The sequence below is a fragment of the Pongo pygmaeus genome, chromosome X, assembly GCF_028885625.2.
Source record: "Pongo pygmaeus isolate AG05252 chromosome X, NHGRI_mPonPyg2-v2.0_pri, whole genome shotgun sequence".
NCBI classification, from domain to species: domain Eukaryota; kingdom Metazoa; phylum Chordata; class Mammalia; order Primates; family Hominidae; genus Pongo; species Pongo pygmaeus.
The window spans coordinates 119,176,147-119,198,292 of record NC_072396.2 but is presented as its reverse complement, the minus strand read 5'-3'; the positions used below and the strand labels follow the sequence as shown (position 1 = coordinate 119,198,292).

The window sequence follows — 22,146 nt, the reverse complement described above, 5'->3', positions numbered from 1 at the left end:
TGTACATTTTGTATTCTATTTTTACTGAGTATTGAGTGGGTAGAGTATATCCTATTATTTACTTTTAAAGGGGTCACATGACATGAATGTTTTGGGTATTCCCTGCCTGTTTGCAAACAAGTTTTTGGGAGCATCTGGGAGTACAGAGAACAGTGCTGAACAAAAGAGATTGTTTCGCTAGTTCCAGAGCAGTAGTGTCTTTCAAGGCAGTGCATTGCTCTTCAGTTATGACTTCATTGGAGTAGAATATAAGGTATATTTAGTAAGAACTATTTGACCTGTTCAAGAAATATTTACTAATTGATGACCTGGGGGATTTTATTTAAAGGGTTGCAAAAAAAAATTTTAGTGGGTTGTTTTCAAAAAGCGTGTTGGTGGTTTGTTGGATAGAATTATAAACTAATAAAGCTGTGATCTCAGTTTGGGGACAAATTCTGAAATTTGTAAACTGCTTCATGAATTAACACTGTAAACCTAGATGTTGCTATGGTAGCTCAAAACTGAATTGTCTAGCTTTGACAGTGTTGCAGGAAACTTGTTAACCACATGAACTCAAGTCATACAGGACTCATACAGACTCATGTCATACAGGAAAAGCACCTAAAAAAACATTATGGGGCCTGGCGCTATGGCTCAGGCCTGTAATCCCAGCACTTTGGTAGGCCGAGACAGGAGGATGACTTGAGCCCAGGAGTTTGAGACCAGCCTAGGCAATATAATGAGACCCCTGTCTCTACAAAATAAACAAATAAATAAATATGAAAGTAATTATGGCCTAGAATAACTACCCATGGTTTTACAAGAACTGTAGATTTATTGAACATATTTTATAAATATCAAATAATGTTAGTATGTAATCTTATCAGGGATGCAAATATAATCATGATATATAGAGCTAGATGTTAAAGTGATATTTGTTAAAAATAAGTCCTACATGTATTTCAATTCCATACAATGATTTTCATAATTAGCATCTTCCTAAGTTCCTTGTGTATATGTATAGGACATGACTGACACTGCTTTACTACTGGCAGACATGATGCATCTGTGTGATTCAAAGCCCTTTTGTGTTTCATAGTACAAAGTCATCTTCAGCATTCTTTATAAGTTACTCCACTGCAGGACATGTTATTTACTAGTTATTACCTAAATTAGTTTTGATTCACCACCAGGTCATAGGCTGATTGTACTATCATTGAGCCATGTATTAATCTCAGTGTGTTATCAAGCCTCAAAACCTGGCAGGTTCCAGAGATTCTGTTTATGGTGCTGAGTCATGACTATACTCCAGAAGCTATGAATAGGCATTTATACATGTTGGATGGCCTTCTTGAAATAAGATTAGCTATCCAGGAAGCCAGTGCTCTTGAGTCACATCCTGAAACCACGGATGGATACATGGCAGATTAACCATTGAAATAGAGAATTATAGCCTAGGGATAACTTGTGTGAGAGAAAATTGCCTTTCACAGAGTGAGATTACTTGAAAGTGAGTATTATATTTTAAAAGGAGTGTGACCTTTAGAATCAGATATTGGCATCTTTTATTGCTTAAATTGTATAACCTTGAGAAACCTGAGCCCCAAATGTCTCATTTGTAATATTGGGATGTTAATAATAGTAGTCAGCAAAGTTTGTAAGGCTTAAGTGAGCTAATCCATATAAGCATCTGGCACGGAGCTTGACACCTAGTAAAGGTAAAATAAACCATAATCTCTATTATTATTATTATCATTGTTTTCCGAGGTCACCTGGCAAAGCTGGTGAGAGAGCCCAAATCTCATAGTCAATGCCTTCTCATGTAAGACTATATCAATTTATCATTTCATTTGCAAATGACATTTAAGTCTGCAATCACACTACATTTCCATTTTTCTCTCCTCAGGTTCTGTTTCTCGATTTTTCAATTTTCTTTCTCCTCAAGCCCCATTCTAAAAGCTTTGGCCAGTATTTTTAGATAGCTTAAACAATGTGAATAGAAAGTATCAAATTTTATAATTGATTATTTTTTACACAAAGGCAACAGAAATAACATGCCTATAGTTTTTATGTGTTTTTTAAAGAAATCATTTTAGTGACATTGCAAAATTCCATTTATCATTTTCTAATAAATAATTGTCTTTGCAAATTGGTCACTGCCTTTACAATAAAATAAAACAAAAAACACATGGTCATTTTGGATACTTTAGAAGAACCTTTTTTTTCCTTTGTCAACATAGAGAAAGAACATTTCTAAAAAACCATGTTATGTATTATTAGCCTAGCAATGTTTTTCTGTCTCTTCCTTCTTTTTCCTATCCTTTCTGTATAGATTGTATCAGCTGTGGGGCACTGTGCTAGTCATATCACTTCTCTAAGCCCCAGTTTTACTGTTTATAAATATGCAGTACAAACCTTATACACTTACAGACCTGTTAAAAAATCAACAAATTCTTTACAAACTGCAAAAAGCTAAACGAATTAAAGAAATTACTGTTATGGCAAAGATCAGTAAAGGCAGCATATTGGCTCAACAAGGGTGGTAGAAATTGGAAATTAATAATAAGTGTCTAATTATCTACTATGAACAAGTTTATTTTGCTGAATTAATAAAGGCAAATGTGTAGGATGTGGCAAGTTATTTTCAAGTGTTGCTTAGTGGCAGTGTCCTCAGAAGCAAACCCTTCTCAAGTATATAGAGCAATTTACTATTCTCCTAGCACTTTCACATACATTATCTTACTTAATCTTCAAGACACCCCTGCCAGGCTTGTATCATTACCTCCATTTTATAGATACAAATTGAGATATAATTTACCTCTTATCACAGTGGTTGAGGCAGGAGCAAAATCCAGATTGATACTTACACTGTTATGCCTTTTATTATAAAAAGCTCCTTGACTATGTATCTGTTACTTTATCCAAAGAATAGTTGGTCCTGCCAGCTTTTACAGCACCTTGATATAATTCCAAATTTGCTTTAGATGGCTTTTGGCCCCACCCATAACTTCCCCATCTTGTGGCTTGTAGAATCTGTGTCCTGGCCCTGTGACTGTTTCAGGAATACCTAACTAATATTTTCTACGTGCTTGATTATTAGGCAGGAAAGTATTAGAGATTCTAATTAATGTCTCTAAAGTAGAGAGGAGAACAAAAGAGGACCTGTGATAACTGCTTATGTTAATCTATTTCTTGAGAAACCATATGATTGGTAAGTACCTGGAATTTCTCCAATAATGCAAAGATTGCAGCCAGCTCTTAAAGTGAGAGTATTATGTTGCATGACTTTGAAGCGGTGGAGAAGCGAGGCTGAGACGAGGCAATCAATCACTTTAGGTTTGCCATTCCAAAGGAGATTCTCAGTGAGAAACTATCCCAACAATAGTATTGTGTAAAACTGAGTGGGTAGAAATAGAAAACTTCCCTCCACATTGATCTTAGGCATGGAAAATACCTAGTGTAGTGATTACCATCAAGGGCTCTGGTACTAGATTGTCTAGATTTAAATCCAAGTTTCACCATTTATGGTGTGTGACTTGAGGGAAGCCATTTGACTTCTGTATGTCATAGTTTCTGGTCTTTAAAAAGTTAATCTCATAGAGTAGAGAGTAGAATAGAAGTTACCAGAGGCTGGGGAGGGAATAAGGGAGCTGGGATGGGGAGAGGTTGGCGAATGAGTACAATGTTACAGTTAGATAAGAGGAATACATTCTGATTTCTATTCACAGTAAGGTGAGTATAGCTAACAATAATGAATTGTATTTTTCAAAAGCTAGAAGAAAGGAATTTGAATGTTTTTACCACAAAGAACTGATAAATGTTTGAGGTGATGTATATGCTAATTACCATGATTTGATCATTACACAATGTTATCCATGTATCAAAACATTACACTGTACCCCATAAATATGTACAATCATTATGTATCAATTAAAAATTAAATTAAACTTAAAAAAGAAAATGTAAACAAATAACATAGAACTAAAAATAGTATGTATGTCCAAGTCTGACTGTGAGGATTATATGAGATAATGCATATAAATTGCATAGCACAGGGCAGTGCCTGAGATGTTGAATAAATACTAGAAGGTACTATTATTATGACAGATACTATGACTGTTGCCACTTTCACTTTGTATCTTCTGCAAGATTTAGCTGGGATAGTATCTGGCAAAAAAACTTCCAAAGATGCTCAATAAATATTTATTGAATTATTACTCTGTCAGAAGTGTTATAATGATGAAACTGTGGTGGGCTGGATGGTTTGGGTGGTGACAGTAGGTAGAGGAAGGTTGGGAGTTAGGAAGAGGCTTCTAGTAAAATAGGTGCAGGATAGATTCATTATGATAAGAACGTTTATTTGCTAGTTAGTGGAAAGGGTTCAGGAGATGTGGTTTTCAATCCCAGCTCTGCCACCAATAAGTTGTGTACACTTGGCTTACTTACCTTCCTCTCTGGCTGTTATTTCCTTATTTTTAAAAATGAAGAGCTAAGACCAGATGAGTGGTTATGAACTGTGGTCTGGGGGTCTGAAATATATAAAAACAACTTTTTCAAATCTAATATGTCTGCATTTGCTTTTCTAATCTTCCCTTTGTCTTCAGGTCCCCCTGGTCCTTGTGAAAAACTCTGGTGTTCCTGGTAACCACATAGTGTATAAAGCCCCTCATTGCGCTAGTGACAATCCTGTAACCCAGAAGCAAAGGAGAGAATTGTCTTTGTGTTCATTTGGGTAAGAAAGTCTTGGTTGGGCCCTAGGTGTGATTCAGCAACTCCTTTTGTGGGTTTATCCATAAGTGATGCTAGAAGCTAGCTATCCCATTTTCCACCTTCGCTTGGGTATATTGATCAGTCTGATCCGTGAAATGCTATTTGATAGCCTGAATCAGATTTCATAGCCTATAAATGGAATAGAAGCAAATAATGTTAAACTCTTTACTTAGCATTTATGCTGTACATGACACAATGCTACGAAATTTTAAAGGACAGATCGATAGGGGGGAGAGAATTTTGTTAGAATCTCTCTGAGAGCATTTTAAGGGCAGCCTGATTGCCCTTAGTCCTTAAAGGTAATATGGAAGGTTTTCTCTTTGTCAGACCTATTGCCCTGATCCCAGTAGTAACCAGTGTGTTCATCTTAATCTATGAGGGTAGCTCTGTGGAAGATCCGTAACCTTCTGTTAGCCAAATCTACCTAGTACTTACAGATGCATTAGTGGGCAGCCATTGGCTGGCAAGTAGAAAGAGAGGAATTGGGGAGAAAGAGAGATTTGTTGGGCCTCAGTGAGAGAAATGACATTCTCTCCTGATTTTATGAGTCGCAGAATTTTTAAAATAACATGGTGTTGATTCAGCTTGGTTAGCTAATTAAAGGAAGATTTAAACACTGGGGTTCCAGAGGAAAAGCTTCATAATCCTGAGTCAAGCCTGTGGGACTCAGCAGAATAGGGTGGAAGTGCACAGGACTGGGAATCATGAGATCTCTGTTCTACTTCCAGCTTTGTTACTAATTTGCTGTGTAATCTTGGGCGGGGCAAGTCTGAGTTTTACTTCCCAATTTATAAAAGAGAATTTGACTAGCATTGTCTGTAACATACATACTGGTTCTAAAAATTTGATCCTAAGATTCTATAAAGTAGCCATTGAAGCTTACCAAAGTTACAATATTACAGATGGATCAGGTAGGGGGAAGAGGGTGGGGTGGAAGAGAGGGTCTGTCCTATTGAATTAATCTATGCACAAGAAAAGAAGGGCAGTCCCTTCTTTTCTTTTAAGTGACTTTTAATCCTTTACTTTATGTGAAATTATTGGTTCCAGAATATAGATTCGAAAAGAAGTGTATGGAATTGGGAGTAGTAGTTTTTCCTGAAAAGCAAAGTATTTTTAATTGAGTAGTTATTTGAAGGCACGAGTCCTTTAAATTTTGATCATAAAACCAATATCCGTCAAGAACGGAAAGATGACTAAATTGTATTCTATGGCAATGAAATGCTGTTTTAGTTTAAGAAAGAGATGAAAAGTTCAGATTTGCCCTTTAGAAAGGTCACTCTTGCTGTATATGGTGTGGAAAATGGATCAGAGGCAGGAAAGACTGAATAAGGAGATCCCTGCTAAGAGCCTCCATTTAGGAAGTGGTAGTGGTAATGGAGAGATTAGATGGGAGAGGAGTTGAAGAAGACTCCCAGGTTTCTGGTTTGGGTAACTGGAAGGATGACGATGCCATTTACTAATAAAGGAAACACAGGAAAAAGTGGAACAATAATGAGAGTAGATGGAAATAAAAAATTTTGATTAAAAAAAGTAATTAAAAGAAAAAAGGAGCAAAGAAGAAAGTCAATCGTCCAGCAGGGGTCGAAAGAGCTAAATAAACACTTTTTTTAAACTAAAAAAATAAATATTTATGAGGAAACAGAGCAAAGTTTTGAACTCTCTGAGGCTTCGGTTTAGGTTCTGAGCTTTCTCAGTGGTCAAATAACTTTCTATTTTATTTTATTTATTTATTTAGAGACAGTCTCGCTCTATTGCCCAGGCTGGAGTGCAATGGTGGGATCTCGGCTCACTGCAATCTCCGCCTCCCGGGTCCAAGCCATTCTCCTGCCTCAGCCTTCCGAATAGCTGGGATTACCGGCGCCCGCCACCATGCCTGGCTAATTGTGTATTTTTAGTAGAGAAAGGATTTCACCATGTTGACCAGGCTGTCTCAAACTCCTGACTTCAGGTGATCCACCCGCCTCGGCCTCCGAAAGTGCTGGGATTACAGGCATGAGCCACCATGCCGGGCCGAAATAACTTTCAAATAAATTTTTCTTTTTCTTTTTTTTTCCCCCTCAGAAAAGAGTATTTGACAGTGTTTTATGTGTTGCTAGGGGAGACGGTTGCTATGGAGATGGATGATATCATAACTCCATTGTGAACCAGTAAGAACACTCTCGTGGGTCTAACGGTCTTCCCGATGAAGGCTGTTTGAAGTCGCCATAACCTGGTCAGGAGAAGTGTGCCTGTCGGCCGGGGAGGTGAGGAGCTACAAGGGTTTTTGTTTTGCTTTGTTTTTATTCTTTTAAGTAGGATGAGACTAGAATCCTTTCTTTCCAATTATATTGGTTCCTAACTTGATTATTTCTGTTTCCATGGTCTGAGGTGGACACAGTTTTCCCAATTCTTGGTAGAAAGCACACAGAGAGCTTTCCAAAGTATTTTTAATCACGTTTAGTTTGATTTTTGATGTAAGATAAAGTTAAAATGTTATATTTTTCCTTCGTAGAGAGGCAATATCAAGGTTTTAAATCTTGGAGAAATGGCTTTCGTTTGCTTGGCTATCGGATGCTTATATACCTTTCTGATAAGCACAACATTTGGCTGTACTTCATCTTCAGACACCGAGATAAAAGGTAAATGGATTTTAATGGAATAGTTTTTAAATTAGGAAAAGTAACATTAAATGGATTTTAATGGAAAATTAACTGTCTTTTTGACCTACCTTAGGGAAGTGCATAACTAACTAGTAGATGAATTGTTATTGAAACTATTTCAGGAAGTTCATGAACAAAAGCTATGTTCTTACTAGTCACTTTCTTGTATAAGATAACTGATGTTGACACACATTTTGTGCGATAAATGCCAAATTAAAAACACTGTCCATACCTTTTTGTATAGTCTTTTTTAACAGATTAAGTATCTGAAACCTCATTGCCTGGTACTAAACTAACTGGAACAGTTCCTTAATTACTATCCTTAGCTACTATCCTATCTTTTATGACAATTAGATACATTAAAAAAGGTACAGAAATTTAACGTAAAATTTAAAAATATAGAATTATTTAATTTTTCAATTATATTATTTTATTATATTTAATATAATGTTAATGTTTTATTATTAGTTAAAATTATTTATAGTATATTATTATATTATATATTATATTATAATTAATATAATTAAAATACATATATTTCTATTATGTTGATTTGTTATTGCTGTTAGACAGATTTTTGTAATAAAATGTTCCCGTCTTAGACCAAATTCTGGCGTACATGACCACAGAGATAAAGCCACATTGAATTTTTTGCTTCTCTAAAAATTAATACCTAGTGAGGCAAAGTCACATTTTGCATATGTGATTTCTCAAAGAAGGAACAACTATATAGCAGTAATCTAGATTTTTTAACAGCCTTACTGAGATATAATTTACACAAAACTAACTCTTTATACAAAACTATACTCTTTAAAACTATACATGTATAGTAAAACTCTTTACTGTACATTGGTTTTTAGTATATTCACAAAGTTGTGCAACAATCACCACTATCAAAGTCCAGAATAGTTGCATCACCCGTAAAACAGCCCCTAAACCCATTAAGCAGTCACTCTGCATTGCTTCTCCCTCCAGCCCCTACCAACCACGAATCTACTTTCTCTCTCTATGGATTTGTCTATCTTGAAATTTCATAGAAATGGAACTATGTCAATATGTGGTCTTTTGTGTCTGGCTTCTTTCAGTTAGTATAATGTTCTCAAGGTTCGTCCATTTTGTAGCATGAATCAGTACTTCATGTCTTTTTATGGCTGAATAATATTTGATTGTATGCATGTAGCACATTTTGTTTATCTGTTAATCAATTGGTGGACATTTGGAAGCCATCTAGATTTAGCAATATTTGTCATAAAATACAGAAAAAATAAAAGTGTTTTATTGATTTATTTCAGTTAACCCTCCTCAGGATTTTGAGATAGTGGATCCCGGATACTTAGGTTATCTCTATTTGCAATGGCAACCCCCACTGTCTCTGGATAATTTTAAGGAATGCACAGTGGAATATGAACTAAAATACCGAAACATTGGTAGTGAAACATGGACGGTATGTAAAGCATGCATTTGCCGTATCAGAGTGATCATCAGGTGTTACTTTGTGATTCCTGACTTTAGTGTCTGCTCCAATTCCCATATCTCAATAGTTCTAATTAGGATATAAAAAGCTTCCACATCAGCTTCTGTCTCCTATGCATCCTGCTATATCTGTTTTCACCCCATCCAGTGTTAAGAATTGCCATTGGAAGAACAAGAAAAAAAAAAAAAAACTCGGTCTCATGCAATATGAACTTGAAGAGCAGCACTTCACTAGAAGAGCATTTCACTGTATTTTACAATTGCTTATATTCTTGGATGTGGGCCTTATACATGCCACTGACCTGTGACCTTTTCTACTGTAGGAGACAAGGCTTATTTATCTTTGTACCCTTCCCACAGAAGGTCGCAGGATTATGGTTCATTGTATATATTGTAGTAAGAGCTCAATGAAAATGTTTTGAATTATTAACTACTTATATACTCAACAAGCATGTATATTCAAAGATTTCTGTTGTAGATGGCATTCTGTTACCTCTCTAATTCAGCTAGGTAGTTTCAAGAGAATTCAAATTGAGCATTTATTGATCAACTTTGTGCTGGGCACTCTACTAGGTATCAGGAATATATGAATAAATAATAAATGATTTTTGTCCTCCAGAAGCTCATGATTTGTCTGTATTTCTCTGGTTACTTCCAGCGTTTTACTTTATGTATTTCTTGAAGGTTTCATATTATATTTTGAAGTGTGACATGATTTGCCAAGTAATGTGCCTATGGTATATGAAAATTATCTATTTGATTCCAAGCAGATATAGCTCAAGTTTCTGCCATAAAGTTTTTTTCCCTTCCAAAAGTTTTTGTTTTTATTTGGAATTAGATGTTAAGATTCAAATGATCTCATAAAATGATATGACATACAGAGGTGAGCTCTGCTGGAAATGTATCTGTGGCATTGTATCAAATAGTCTCTAGGATTGTCTTAGATATTGGGGACTCTCCAGGGTATTAATGATGTATTAGTCTTATTAATATAGCTCACTATACCATGGAGGTTTCTAAGCTTGACTTTGTCTCATCTTTTTGTCAAACAGACCATCATTACTAAGAATCTACATTACAAAGATGGATTTGATCTTAACAAGGGCATTGAAGCGAAGATACACACGCTTTTACCATGGCAATGCACAAATGGATCAGAAGTTCAAAGTTCCTGGGCAGAAACTACTTATTGGATATCACCACAAGGTTAAAACAAAGCTCTCTTTTCATATTTAATACTATCAGAACAATTCATTTGGGAATAAGTCCCTTAATCTTATGTACCAGGCTGTAGGCACAATAGATCCTGTGACAGCGTGGCACAAAATAGAATCTTTCTTGTAGTTGGTGATTAGCCTTTTAAAATTCTTTAAATCAGCAAATACCTTTGGCAAAACCTGTATATTATTTTATTGATTTAGTTCCCAGTTTTGGGGTCATATTAGTAAACATTCATGAGTATTCATCTGCTCAGAGTATCCTAGAATAATCAATTTACTACTTTTGCATATGCTTATACTAATATGAGTAAATGAGCCCTCAAATGATTTTTGGTTTTGCATGTCCCTCTTATCGTGAAGTGATTCCCAGTAACTTCCTTTTGAAATAATCCTGTTATGTTGATTGCAAAATAAAATAGAGAGGTCATAGGAAATGAAGTAAAATTGTGAAATGATTTCACAAATGATTCATCACCAAGCCTTTCAAACATTCACAATTGATTTGTTCCTTAGGAATTCCAGAAACTAAAGTTCAGGATATGGATTGTGTATATTACAATTGGCAATATTTACTCTGTTCTTGGAAACCTGGCATAGGTGTACTTCTTGATACCAATTACAACTTGTTTTACTGGTAAGTATTTTTATAATTAGAATTCCATATTAAAAAATGTCTACTCAAATTAATCGATAGTATGAGTAACTATATTTTCACTAAGTTAAATTCATTATACTTGTCAGAGTTGTATTTATGATGATAATTGTTTACAATTATTTGAAGTTTTCAATGGGTGTAAGTGGTTTTAGGATGTAGATACTGGAAGGTATTCTATGGGTGATATAAGGAATGCAATAATTGTTTCTGTACTGGGTTAATTTTGTATCCTTTAGATAGATGAGGTTAGAACTTAAACAATTTTGACATATTTTATATTCTTGTTTTCTTAAAAAAATCAGTTATCTATTAAATTGAATCTTTTTTCTGACTTCCTCCTTTGTTAACAGTCACTGAAGCTTTTAAACTTGGCCATTGTGACTCATGTATCTCCTTAATTTCTTAATTGTTTTAGGGTAACATGATCACCATGTTCTGATGCTCCTTTGCAAGGTTGCACATCTGTTAAGTACCTACCATCTCTACTGTAAGAGCTCTACTTTAGGCTTCCCTCATTCCACACCTGGATGATTGCCATTGCTTCCCAAATGACGGTCGCTCTGCTCCCAATCTCTCCCCTTCCAATCTCTCCCCTTTTTATTCATTCTGCACACTGTAGCCAGCTTTATCTTCCTATATTGCCATTTTCATATACCACTCTCTTGTTCAAAAACCTCCTGCGTCTACTCATTGCCCCAGGATAAAATCTAGGCTGCCATACTGTCTACTATTACCAATGTGAATGCTCCACTCCATTTAGATCCATCTCTACATTTTTTTCTCACCCGTGTTATTGCCTTTTATACCTTTGTTTACATTACCTTCTGGAATGCCCTCTGGCTCTATCTTTCTTTCACCAATTTTTATCCATCTTTTTCAAGGCTCATCTGCTCCCCAGTTTCATTAACCTTTAACTGATCATGTCAGCTTCTGTTTCGTTTTTCTTGAGCTATTACTTTGTTTTTTTGTTTTCTTGTTTTTGTTTTTTTTTTGAGACAAGAGTCTCCCTCTGTCACACAGGCTGGAGTGCAGTGGTGCGATCTCGGCTCACTGCAGCCTCCACCTCTTGGGTTCAAGCGATTCTCATGCCTCAGCCTCCCGAGCAGCTGGGATTATGGGCGTGTGCCACCACACTTGGCTAACTTTCGCATTTTTAGTAGAGATGGGGTTTCACAATGTTGCCCAGGCTGGTCTCAAGCTCCTTACCTCAAGTGATCTGCCCACCTCAGCCTCCGAAAGTGCTGAGATTACAGGCGTGAGCCACTGCGCCTGGCCTCAAGCTCCTTACCTCAAGTGATCTGCCCACCTCAGCCTCCGAAAGTGCTGAGATTACAGGCGTGAGCCACTGCACCTGGCCTTGAACTATTTTTTTTATAGCCTGTAATTATTTATTGTCCAGATGGCATTTAAATTTTTTCTCATATATGTGTGCTTTGTCTCCTGTTAAATTTTTAAGGGATTGGTGGGCATGAATTATTTATTATATTTCTCTTGCCTACCTCCAAAGTACTATACCCATAGTAGATTACCACTAAATATTTATTACATAGATGAAACAAGTGATAGCACTGATAAACTGATAGGTAATTATCCAAACATATGCATTTACTAAATAATGGACAAATCAAGAGAGGACTAAGCATTACTATTGGTGAGTTCTAGTTCCAAATTATCATGGCATCTTTCTTTAGAAATAATAATAGATAAATGATAAGCTATAAACTATTAGCAATCCTGAGATCTGGGTTCTAATCCCTGCTCTAGCATCATTTAACTTGGCGGCCTTGGGCAAGTACTTTTTTCTTTTAGAATTTTTGTTTCCTCATCTGGAATTGGATAGGTAAATTTCAAAGATCTAAATTATTTGTTCATTAATTCAACAAATATTAAGCATCTTTTAAATGCCAGGCAGTGTTCTAGATAAAAAGGACAAAAGCATGAATAAGAGAAGGTCTCTGCCCTCCTGTATATTGTAGTTCATATTTGATATAATTTGATCCTCATCTTAGTGAAATAGGGAGGAATAAACATTAACATTTTAGAGATTGGACAATAAAGTCTTCCCTGCTGGCATCAAGTAAGTCTGTATGGAGTTAAGCCTGGAACTGAAGTCTCCCAAACTCTAATCAAGTGAACTAACCAAGAGACAACAAGTTTGCAAACTCTCCCTAAAGTAAATGGTTGGCATAAAGTTAATTTAGTAGAGTCCAGATATGTGTACCGGCACCTTATCAGCTGCAATGTAGCCAATGTAGGCCTCTTTTCAACAGGAATTTTGGCTGCTTTTACAGATAATGTCATGGTTTGCATTGCAAGCTATTCTTTAGGAAAATAGCAAGCATTTGTTGCTTTTGAATTTAGTAGGGAATCACTCCTAGTTCCTTTTAGCTTTGTTACTGGAATAAGGTTAACTTTAAATGATATGGTAACATTTCTCATTTAATAGATGAGAAAATTAAATATTTACTTGCCAAATAACTCCTTCTTCTCCTTTTGCCCTCCTACAGTTGGCTTTTCTGAGGTTTATCTCTTGATGTGTATTGTATACTCCAGATTTTCATTCATTTTATTAAACATAATATTTTCTAAGTCTGCTTTAAAATTTGCTTTCTTTTAAAATAACTTCCCCAGTAAAATAACTTAAAAGGCAATATCATGCAGGATTATTTGTATAAATCATAGGTTTTCTTACTAGGAATCTTATTCTTTGATTCACAAACCTTGTTGATGAATCAATATAATCTAAGTACACAAGTAAGAATCCTTGTCTTTGAGATTTTGCGAAGACTCCCAACAAATTGTAAGCTCCATGAAATCGGGGACTGTGTCTGCTTTCCCTACTGTTTTTTCCCTAGTGCTTATCATAGTGCCTGACATATAGTAGGTGCTTAATAAATATTGTACATTATTAAATGATTTTTAAACTGACATGGTATCCTAATATAATTGAAAATGAAGCACCTTGATACTGGAAGAGACTGTTATTTAAACACAATTCTCACAACACTCATTTTACAGGTATGAGGGCTTGGATCATGCATTACAGTGTGTTGATTACATCAAGGCTGATGGACAAAATATTGGATGCAGATTTCCCTATTTGGAGGCATCAGACTATAAAGATTTCTATATTTGTGTTAATGGATCATCAGAGAACAAGCCTATCAGATCCAGTTATTTCACTTTTCAGCTTCAAAATATAGGTGATGTAAACCAACAAACAACTTTAAATTCATTGTTTCTAGTTTAGGCCACTTACAACCACTTGAGAGGGTGAGAGAGAGAAAAAGGGAAGGAAGGAGAGAGAGACATAGACAGAGAGAGAGACAGAGACCTATGGAAATGCAAAGACAGAAAAATGAGAGTCAGCAGAGTGTATGAGGTGGCTCTTATTAAATATATAAGGATGAAAGATAAGAAATTGAATAAAGGTTAAAGTATCATTTTCATTTAGAACTCACAATTTTATTTTCCATCTTCAGTTTTTCTGCTATACAGTACTTTTGTCTAGTGTTAGTGATGGATTAATTATGAAGATACTTCTTCCCAGGCCTCAATAGACAAATGGCTGGATATTTATTGAGTCTATATTTTCAGTTCTAATAGTTATGAGAGTGATGGGTTCTAGAGTCTGCCAGACCTGGGTTTAAATCTTAGATCTACCATTTTTCTAGTCGTGTGACTTTGGGCAAGTTACTCTGTTTCAATTTCCTCAGTAGTAACATGAGGATAATAGAGGACCACCTGATAGGTTTATTGTGAGGCATGAATGAGATTATTATGTAACATCCTTGGTACTTACAGTGTCTGAAATAGCATAAGCACTAAATAGGGTTATCTATTTGTAAAAGTAGTAGTATTATTGATTGTGGTTGTTATTTCTAATGCTACAAAATGGAAAATGGTTGTAATGATTTGGGTCTTTGAACTTTTCTCTTGGACTTATATATTTGTCAGTGGGTGACTTGTCAAAAATGAGTTTCCAAATTAACCAAGTTTGTTAATAAACTCATCTTGGTTGGCAAGCAACTTTGATTTTAATACACATCATAAGGAATATTACTGAGCCACTTGGTTTATCCCTGGAGGTTTCTGTTACCAGGTGTCCCTAGCTTTGGATAAAGGCTACTGCTAAACTTCAACAATCTCCGTGTTGAAATGGTTCCCTTTTGCTTTTCAGTTAAACCTTTGCCGCCAGGCTATCTTACTTTTACTCGGGAGAGTTTATATGAAATCAAGCTGAAATGGAGCATACCTTTGGGACCTATTCCAGCAAGGTGTTTAGATTATGAAATTGAGATCAGAGAAGATGATACTACCTTGGTGGTATGAATATTGCATTTATTTGGGAAAATCATAACTACAGCCTTTTAAATAAAATAGTGAATGTGAGAACCAAAATCAGTTGCATCCACGTGAGGTAAAGAACATGACATATATCTTCGTTCAATTTCCAGAAAGCCAAATAAGCTAATGGACAAAAGTATAATGAATGATACCAATTTTAAAGTTACATAGGACCTTAGACATTATCTAGTCACTTGTTTTCAATTTTGTGTCAATAAATTAAAGTTGCTGAAGGCTTAAGATGGATTGTGGAGAGGCCTCAAGTAAAAGCAAAACAAAATTAAAAAAAAAAAAAAACCACCAAGACCACTTATTGAGGAACAACCATCAGGTCAAAATTACAGTATGGCAGGCTTACAAGAGAATTGCTTGTACCAGGCAAGAAGGGCTGCCTGGGGAATTAGGGAATGGTTGCAAGACTAATTACTGCCACCAGCACCAACTATGTGGTGATGTGTTTAATCACACATTGTTATATATTATTTTTCCTTATTAGTTTCCGGTTTAGAGAGTGGTAGAGAGAAGTTAGTGAGCCAGTAGTTCTAATTCATTCCTTTCATATACAGATAAGAAAACTGGTTGTTGAATTGATGTATAGATCCCAGGTATGTAAATTCACTTACAATCAAATTATGCAGCTAGAACTAGATTTCAGATCTGGTTCCCAGTCTACTTAAGTCTACACTACATTATGTTGATTCCTAAGATAAGTTACGCCGAAGGAAAAGCTATTATATTGAATGAGAAAAATTCTTCAGCTCTTTGAAATGCAAAATTGAAATAATTGCTTCAGTGATTTTTTTACTGAGATCACCCAGCCTTGAGATAGTCTCATAACTGTAGCAATAGTTTCATACCAAGCCATGAGCACTGTTATACAGGTTTTGTTTCCTCATTCTTATTCCAAGCCCTGAGCATTGTTATGTAGGTTTTCCTTATTCTTATTAACAATCAGAATAAGGAAATAAGAATAAGGAAAAATGAAAAAGCTATATATTAATATGTGAACTCTATAGTTTCCATAGTAATAACATTCACATGCTAGCTCTGTCTTTTGGTAACTGAGTGTATGTAGCATCTTCCAGTTCATAGAATCTGGGAAATTTGACACTAGTCCACATACTGGGTGTTATAAACACCAAGGCTATCTAGGAATTTTGCCCTCTCACACATGCTGTCCTTCACTGTAAGTGATCCATTATCACTGTAGAAATAAAATATAGATAAAGAAGGGAAGAAACAATGATTTTAAAACCCCCACTATACAGAGAGCTAATTACTGCTGGGATTATGCATTTCCAGTCTTTTGATGCATAGATTGCATACATTTTATGTAATAAAACCCACTTTGAAAGGGACAGATATGGAATCTGTCTAGCTGCAACTAGATCAAATAATGGCATCTGATTTTGTCCTTGGCTTTCAGACTGCTACAGTTGAAAATGAAACGTACACCTTGAAAACAACAAATGAAACCCGACAATTATGCTTTGTAGTAAGAAGCAAAGTGAATATTTATTGCTCAGATGATGGAATTTGGAGTGAGTGGAGTGATAAACAATGCTGGGAAGGTATGAGCTAAAAGTACAGTAACTAAATAATGAGCTCTTTGCTAGCAAAATTAATTTTCTTTTGGTGTATTTTGTAATTACAAAAGTGAAGGACTTTCCCATATAGTCTATGAACAGAGAGGATAAGTTAGCAAGCACTTCAATTGAAAAAAGATTTATTAAAAGCCTAATATTCATTCAGTTAGGACTAGGAATATTGTTATACTTCTATTATCAAAATTCTTGTTTTTCTGTCAATATAGATAATATGCTCATTCTTTTGAGGGATTGGCAGGAACGTATTTTAGTCAATATTTTCACATGCTTTCATTATTCAAGAGAACAGAAATCTTAAAGCAAGTATAGATCAGCACACATTTGTTTCTGGGTGTCTACTACTATTCCAAAGGAATATTTTTCTAATTAAAAGGTCATGAATAGTAAAATACATATTCATTCCATTCACTTACAACACTGATTTAAAGTGATTTGTGATAAAGTCATTTAAATTACATAGCAACATAAACTAAAAAGCCTAAAGAATGAGGTAAAATGTGATTGTGCTTCACAATGTATTAGCTTTAAGAGTAGAAATTACTAATAAATGTTCAAAGTTGAAGGAAATCAACTCAGCATTGCTCTTTCAGGTACATAGATATAGATGCAGCTCTAAATAAATATACTGATGTTGATACAGACAGATACTGCCATATCTATCAGTCATCCATCTCCTTTCATGTTGTTCTGCTATAGTGGAATCTCTATTATCTCCCTACGAATATAGTGGTATCATTGATCCTTTTCATTCATCAAATATTTATTAAGCACCTACTATGTATCAGACTCTTTTCAAGCATTACAGATATAGCAGTAAAGAAATCTCTACCCTCAGGGAACTTATATTTTATTTCCAACTGGGTAGAGATAGGCAATAAACGAGAAGCCTAATAGATTATATAATCACTAAGGATTATGGAGAAAAAATAGCAAGACAGCGGAAAACTCAACCAAGAGCTATATGGAATCAGAAAGACTTACTAGTTTTATATTTTTCATTTTTGTTACTGTTTTAAAAAATCAGGAAACTCTAAAGTTATGTCCTGAACTATATCTTGTCATTAGTCAATGCATTGTATAAAGTGGTTATGGTGAGTTTTTAGCCATATCCTCAAAAAATATATTCTTTTCTGTATTTTACATGCAATCTTATCAGTGATAGTGATGCCTAAGATTTCTCTTGCTTTGAGGGAAATCTTTTCCTTTTTTTTGGTACAGAGTCTTGCTCTATCACCCAGGCTGGAGTGTAGTGGCATGATGTTGGCTCTCTGCCACCTCTGCCTCCTGGGTTCAAGCGATTCTCGTGCCTCAGCCTCCTGAGTAGCTGGGATTACAGGCATGCACCATCATGCCTGGCTAATTTCTGTATTTTTTAGTAGAGACAGAGTTTCACCATGTCGGCTAGGCTGGTCTTGAACTCCTGGCCTCAAGTGATCCGCCCACCTCGGTCTCCCAAAGTGTTGAGATTACAGGCATGAGCCACTGTGCCCGGCCCTCTTCATAGAATCTTAATGACTTTGAAATTAGAAACAAGGAATTTCTTGAGTTGCATGTGGTCTCAGTTCTTTAGGACATTTCTTATTGGATATTTCAAGTTATAGAAAAGTAGGACAATAATATTTTTGGAAATAAAAGTATGTCCTCTTCAGGATTGACTCTGTATGGGGAAAGTCAGTAGAACTTCAGCAAAGGAGCTTCCTGCCTTCCCACTGTTAATTTTGCATGACAGATAACTTACATCAGTAATTTCTCTGGATTATATTCTTGTAAATCTTCTCTGAACATGTGAATTTGACTGATAATTTTCTAATAGAAAACAAGATTGTGAGGAAATAGGACAAAGAGAAAGGTGGGATCAAGGGAGCTTTGTAGATGTGTGGCTAAGATTCAAGATCTTTTATATTATGCCAAAACAAGCGAGAGGTACTAGTTTAGGGAGACCAAACTTCGTCTGCTTTTTAAGTTTGCCTAGTGATTGCTCATTTCTTGCTATGCAGAAGAACCATTAAAACTCCATCCCTAAACTAACAAAGCAAAATCAAAAAGAAAAGAAAAATCTTATCCCTCCCTTTGGTCTTTAAAATATGAGACAACTTTAAAAAGGTAACCTTAAAAGATGATTTCCATTACTCACACAGGAATTTTTATTGAAGGATACCTCTTGCTTGGTACAGTATCCTATGATCTAAGTACACGTTTGACTTACTGAGAGTTAAGAGACACACAGGACATGTTTGTTTAATCACTTGGCTAATATTTTGTCATTTTTAAATGGAGAATTCACAAGGTCAAATATAAACAAACTCATATCAGGAAATAAGAATTGTGTTTTGGGAAGTTATTTTTCTAAGTGAAAATAAGACATGTCACAGTTCGGTAAAGTACTTTTCTATATAAAAATTGCACAAATGAAAGGAACGCTATACTCAAACACAATTGTGATATTTATGCACTGGCAAATATGACAGGGGTTTCCAAGCTCAACTCAGTTCTTAAGTATTTATAAAATAATTCAGTTTCAAAAATAGTGGTAAATGTCTAACACTTCCCCTTTTCGTGTGATTTTTAATCCTAGGTGAAGACCTATTGAAGAAAACTTTGCTACTTTTCTGGGGACCATTTGGTTTCATCTTAATATTAGTTATATTTGTAACCGGTCTGCTTTTGCGTAAGCCAAACACCTACCCGAAAATGGTAAGATGTGTAACATTATGATGTTTAGCCTGAGACAGGAGATTTTTAAAATGTTCTGCACTTAGAACTGATGGAGATACATTTTAAAATTTTGCTTGTTCGCTGTGGGTGTACAGTTGATTCCGTATGGATTATGATGTTATCTTCAGAAAATACAGCAATTTTTAAAAATTAAGCTTACAAGACTTCATTTTGAGGTGGATTTACTTTTGCCGAAATCAAACTTTAAACATGAAATACTATTTGACCCTAGATTACAGGATGGTATACGGAAAGAGTTACAAGAGAAAAGCAGGATTGGGAGAAACAGAAGAGTGAATTAAAATGATCATAGACTGAAACATGTATTACCAGTGTGCCACAGGCACAAGAACACATGCCAATGATAAAGCATGGTGCCTGCCTTTGGAGCACACACTCAAGTTAAGGGAGACAGGATCCATACAAAAAAATATAACATTTGAGATGATTTTAGATGATTGCCATTTGAGTCATGCAGATAATGCTATAGAATTTCAGAAAACAGTAGGACCACTCTGGGTTGGGGGGCTTTAAGGAGGAGTTGTAACCTGGAGGAAATTGGGACAGGGTCTCATTCTGTCACTCAGGCTGGAGATGAGTGGTGCAATCATGGTTCACTGCAGCCTTGGTATCTGGGGCTCAAGCAATCCTCCTGCCTCAGCCTCCTGGGTAGCTGGGACTACAGGCAGGCACCAACATAGCGGGACTCCATCTCTATAAAAAATCTAAACATTAGCCACATTAGCCAGACACAATGGCTAATGTTCAGATTTTTTTATAGAGATGGAGTCCCGCTATGTTGCCCAGGCTGGTCTCAAACTCCTGGACTCAAGCAATTCCTCCCACTTTGGCCTCCCAAAGTGCTGGGATTACAGGTGCCAGCAACTGTGCCCAGCTGAGGAAAGATATCTCAATGCCATATCTTTTCAAGATAGAGAGAAAAGTGAATGTATATAGAATGCTTCACTTTGTTTGCTGAATGCTCTTGTGCTTATTCTCTGAGTTGTTAATCTTCAGTGAAATAGTTTGTGTTATTAGTGACGATTTGTTAATAACAGAGTTCTTTCTAAATTCCAGAATTTTTCTGTGATACATGAAGACTTTCCATATCAAGAGACATGGTATTGACTCAACAGTTTCCAGTCATGGCCAAATGTTCAATATGAGTCTCAATAAACTGAATTTTTCTTGCAAATGTTGAATATGTCTTATTTTTAAATATTGTTGTATTTAAATAGGCTTTTGAGTACTCAAAGCCTCAGCTAGTAGTACATTTTCTGGATTCTATTAACAGTTTCTTTTCTCATAGATTCATAGTGAGAGTGCTGCATGTAGTTCTCCAATCAAGGTATGAGTCAGGTTTTATATTTATGATGTATTAATAAAACAATGTGACTTCACAGATTGCACTAAGCCAAGAGACACTGTCAGATCTTGGAAAATGAGATTCTAGTTTTTGTTGTTGTTTGTTTTAAACTGCACTTGGGATGAAAGTATACAGTATGAATAAAACTGTTTGGCTTTAGGCTGGGCACGGTGGCTCACGCCTGTAATCCCAGCACTTTGAGAGGCCAAGGCAGGCGGATCACCTGAGGTCAGGAGATCGAGATCAGCCTGGCTAACATGGTGAAACCCCATTTCTACTAAAAATACAAAAAATTAGCCGGGCGTGGTGGCACGTGCCTGTAATCCCAGCTACACGAAAGGCTGAGGCAGGAGAATCGCTTGAACCTGGGAGGCAGAGGTTGCAATGAGCCGAGATCATGACATTGCATTCCAGCTTAGGCAACAAGAGTGAAACTCTGTCTCAAAAAAAAAAAAAAAAAAATCATTTTGCTTTAAAAGTAACCCGTGAAAAGTATTAGGAAGCAAGAAGTTTTAAATACATTCGTAGTCCTAAGTATATTCTTTGCATTTCATGAAGAAAAATGTGTGAAGAATGCAGTGCTTAAAAAGCTAAAAGTAATAAGACAATTAGGAATCGTATTTGAAAAAATTGGAAGTCACAAACTACACAGTAAAACTTGAGAGTTTCCCTATACTTTCTGATGGTGTGTGTTTTTGGTTCACGGACCAAAAGGCACAAACCTCTGAAATTAGTAAGAAGCTTTCTAAAAGGACAATCAACCTTTGGGGTATGTCACAACCTAGGTGTCAATAATTGCTTTAAAACTTAGGGAATAATGGACTCCAATCAGGATTGTAGATTACAATCAAGAGCCAAGCTTCCGTTTGGACTAGTTTCTATTCAATACTATTCATAGTAGAGTGGCCATCACCTGGGAACTTATTAGAACTGCTCAAACCCCGACCTACTCAGTTAGCAATTTGCATTTTAAGAACATTCCCAGATGATTCATTTGCACTTTCTATTTGAAAAACACTGATTTACAGCAGTATTTTAGAATAAAAAATGCTAAAATAATATAATGCAGAGGAGGTTAAGCTCCTGGGAAGGGTAGCCACAGCTGTGCTCGTCATCATTGCCACTGATCATCTCTAAAAGATGAAAAAAGCTAAAACTGAAGTGTAAACCACAATACCATCCTTTACTATCACTCGTAATCAATGGTAGGATGTACCACCATTTCCCTAAGTAGACTTGTCCCTGTTAAACATTAAAACTCCTGTGATAGTGTAAATTAAGATGCAATGTGATTGGCAATTGCTGTCAAACTAGATCTTGCTAAAGTTGTTCTTAGTGAGTTGAAGGGTGGAGGGAAGGACGGAGGAATGTGATG

At 35.8% G+C, this 22,146-nt stretch overlaps 1 protein-coding gene across 3 annotated transcripts in view; it reads left to right on the top strand.

Moving 5' to 3' along the window:
• The window catches only part of IL13RA2 (interleukin 13 receptor subunit alpha 2), a 44,357-nt gene extending 23,750 nt beyond the window's left edge, over window positions 1-20,607 (top strand). For 2 of the 3 annotated variants that reach the window (XM_054471474.2, XM_063660595.1), the window contains 11 exons: window positions 4,584-4,711; window positions 6,846-6,992; window positions 7,241-7,367; window positions 8,681-8,832; window positions 9,914-10,067; window positions 10,595-10,715; window positions 13,755-13,939; window positions 14,917-15,062; window positions 16,510-16,654; window positions 19,266-19,384; window positions 20,483-20,607. In XM_054471474.2, the coding sequence (XP_054327449.1) occupies window positions 7,274-7,367; window positions 8,681-8,832; window positions 9,914-10,067; window positions 10,595-10,715; window positions 13,755-13,939; window positions 14,917-15,062; window positions 16,510-16,654; window positions 19,266-19,384; window positions 20,483-20,533 (1,167 nt within the window). In that variant the 5' untranslated portion in view covers window positions 4,584-4,711; window positions 6,846-6,992; window positions 7,241-7,273 and the 3' untranslated portion in view covers window positions 20,534-20,607. Of the gene's footprint in view, window positions 1-4,583; window positions 4,712-5,563; window positions 5,661-6,845; window positions 6,993-7,240; window positions 7,368-8,680; window positions 8,833-9,913; window positions 10,068-10,594; window positions 10,716-13,754; window positions 13,940-14,916; window positions 15,063-16,509; window positions 16,655-19,265; window positions 19,385-20,482 lie in introns of those variants that run through there. The other variant, XM_063660593.1, reaches the window with a different exon arrangement.
• Window positions 20,608-22,146: the final 1,539 nt, after the last annotated feature.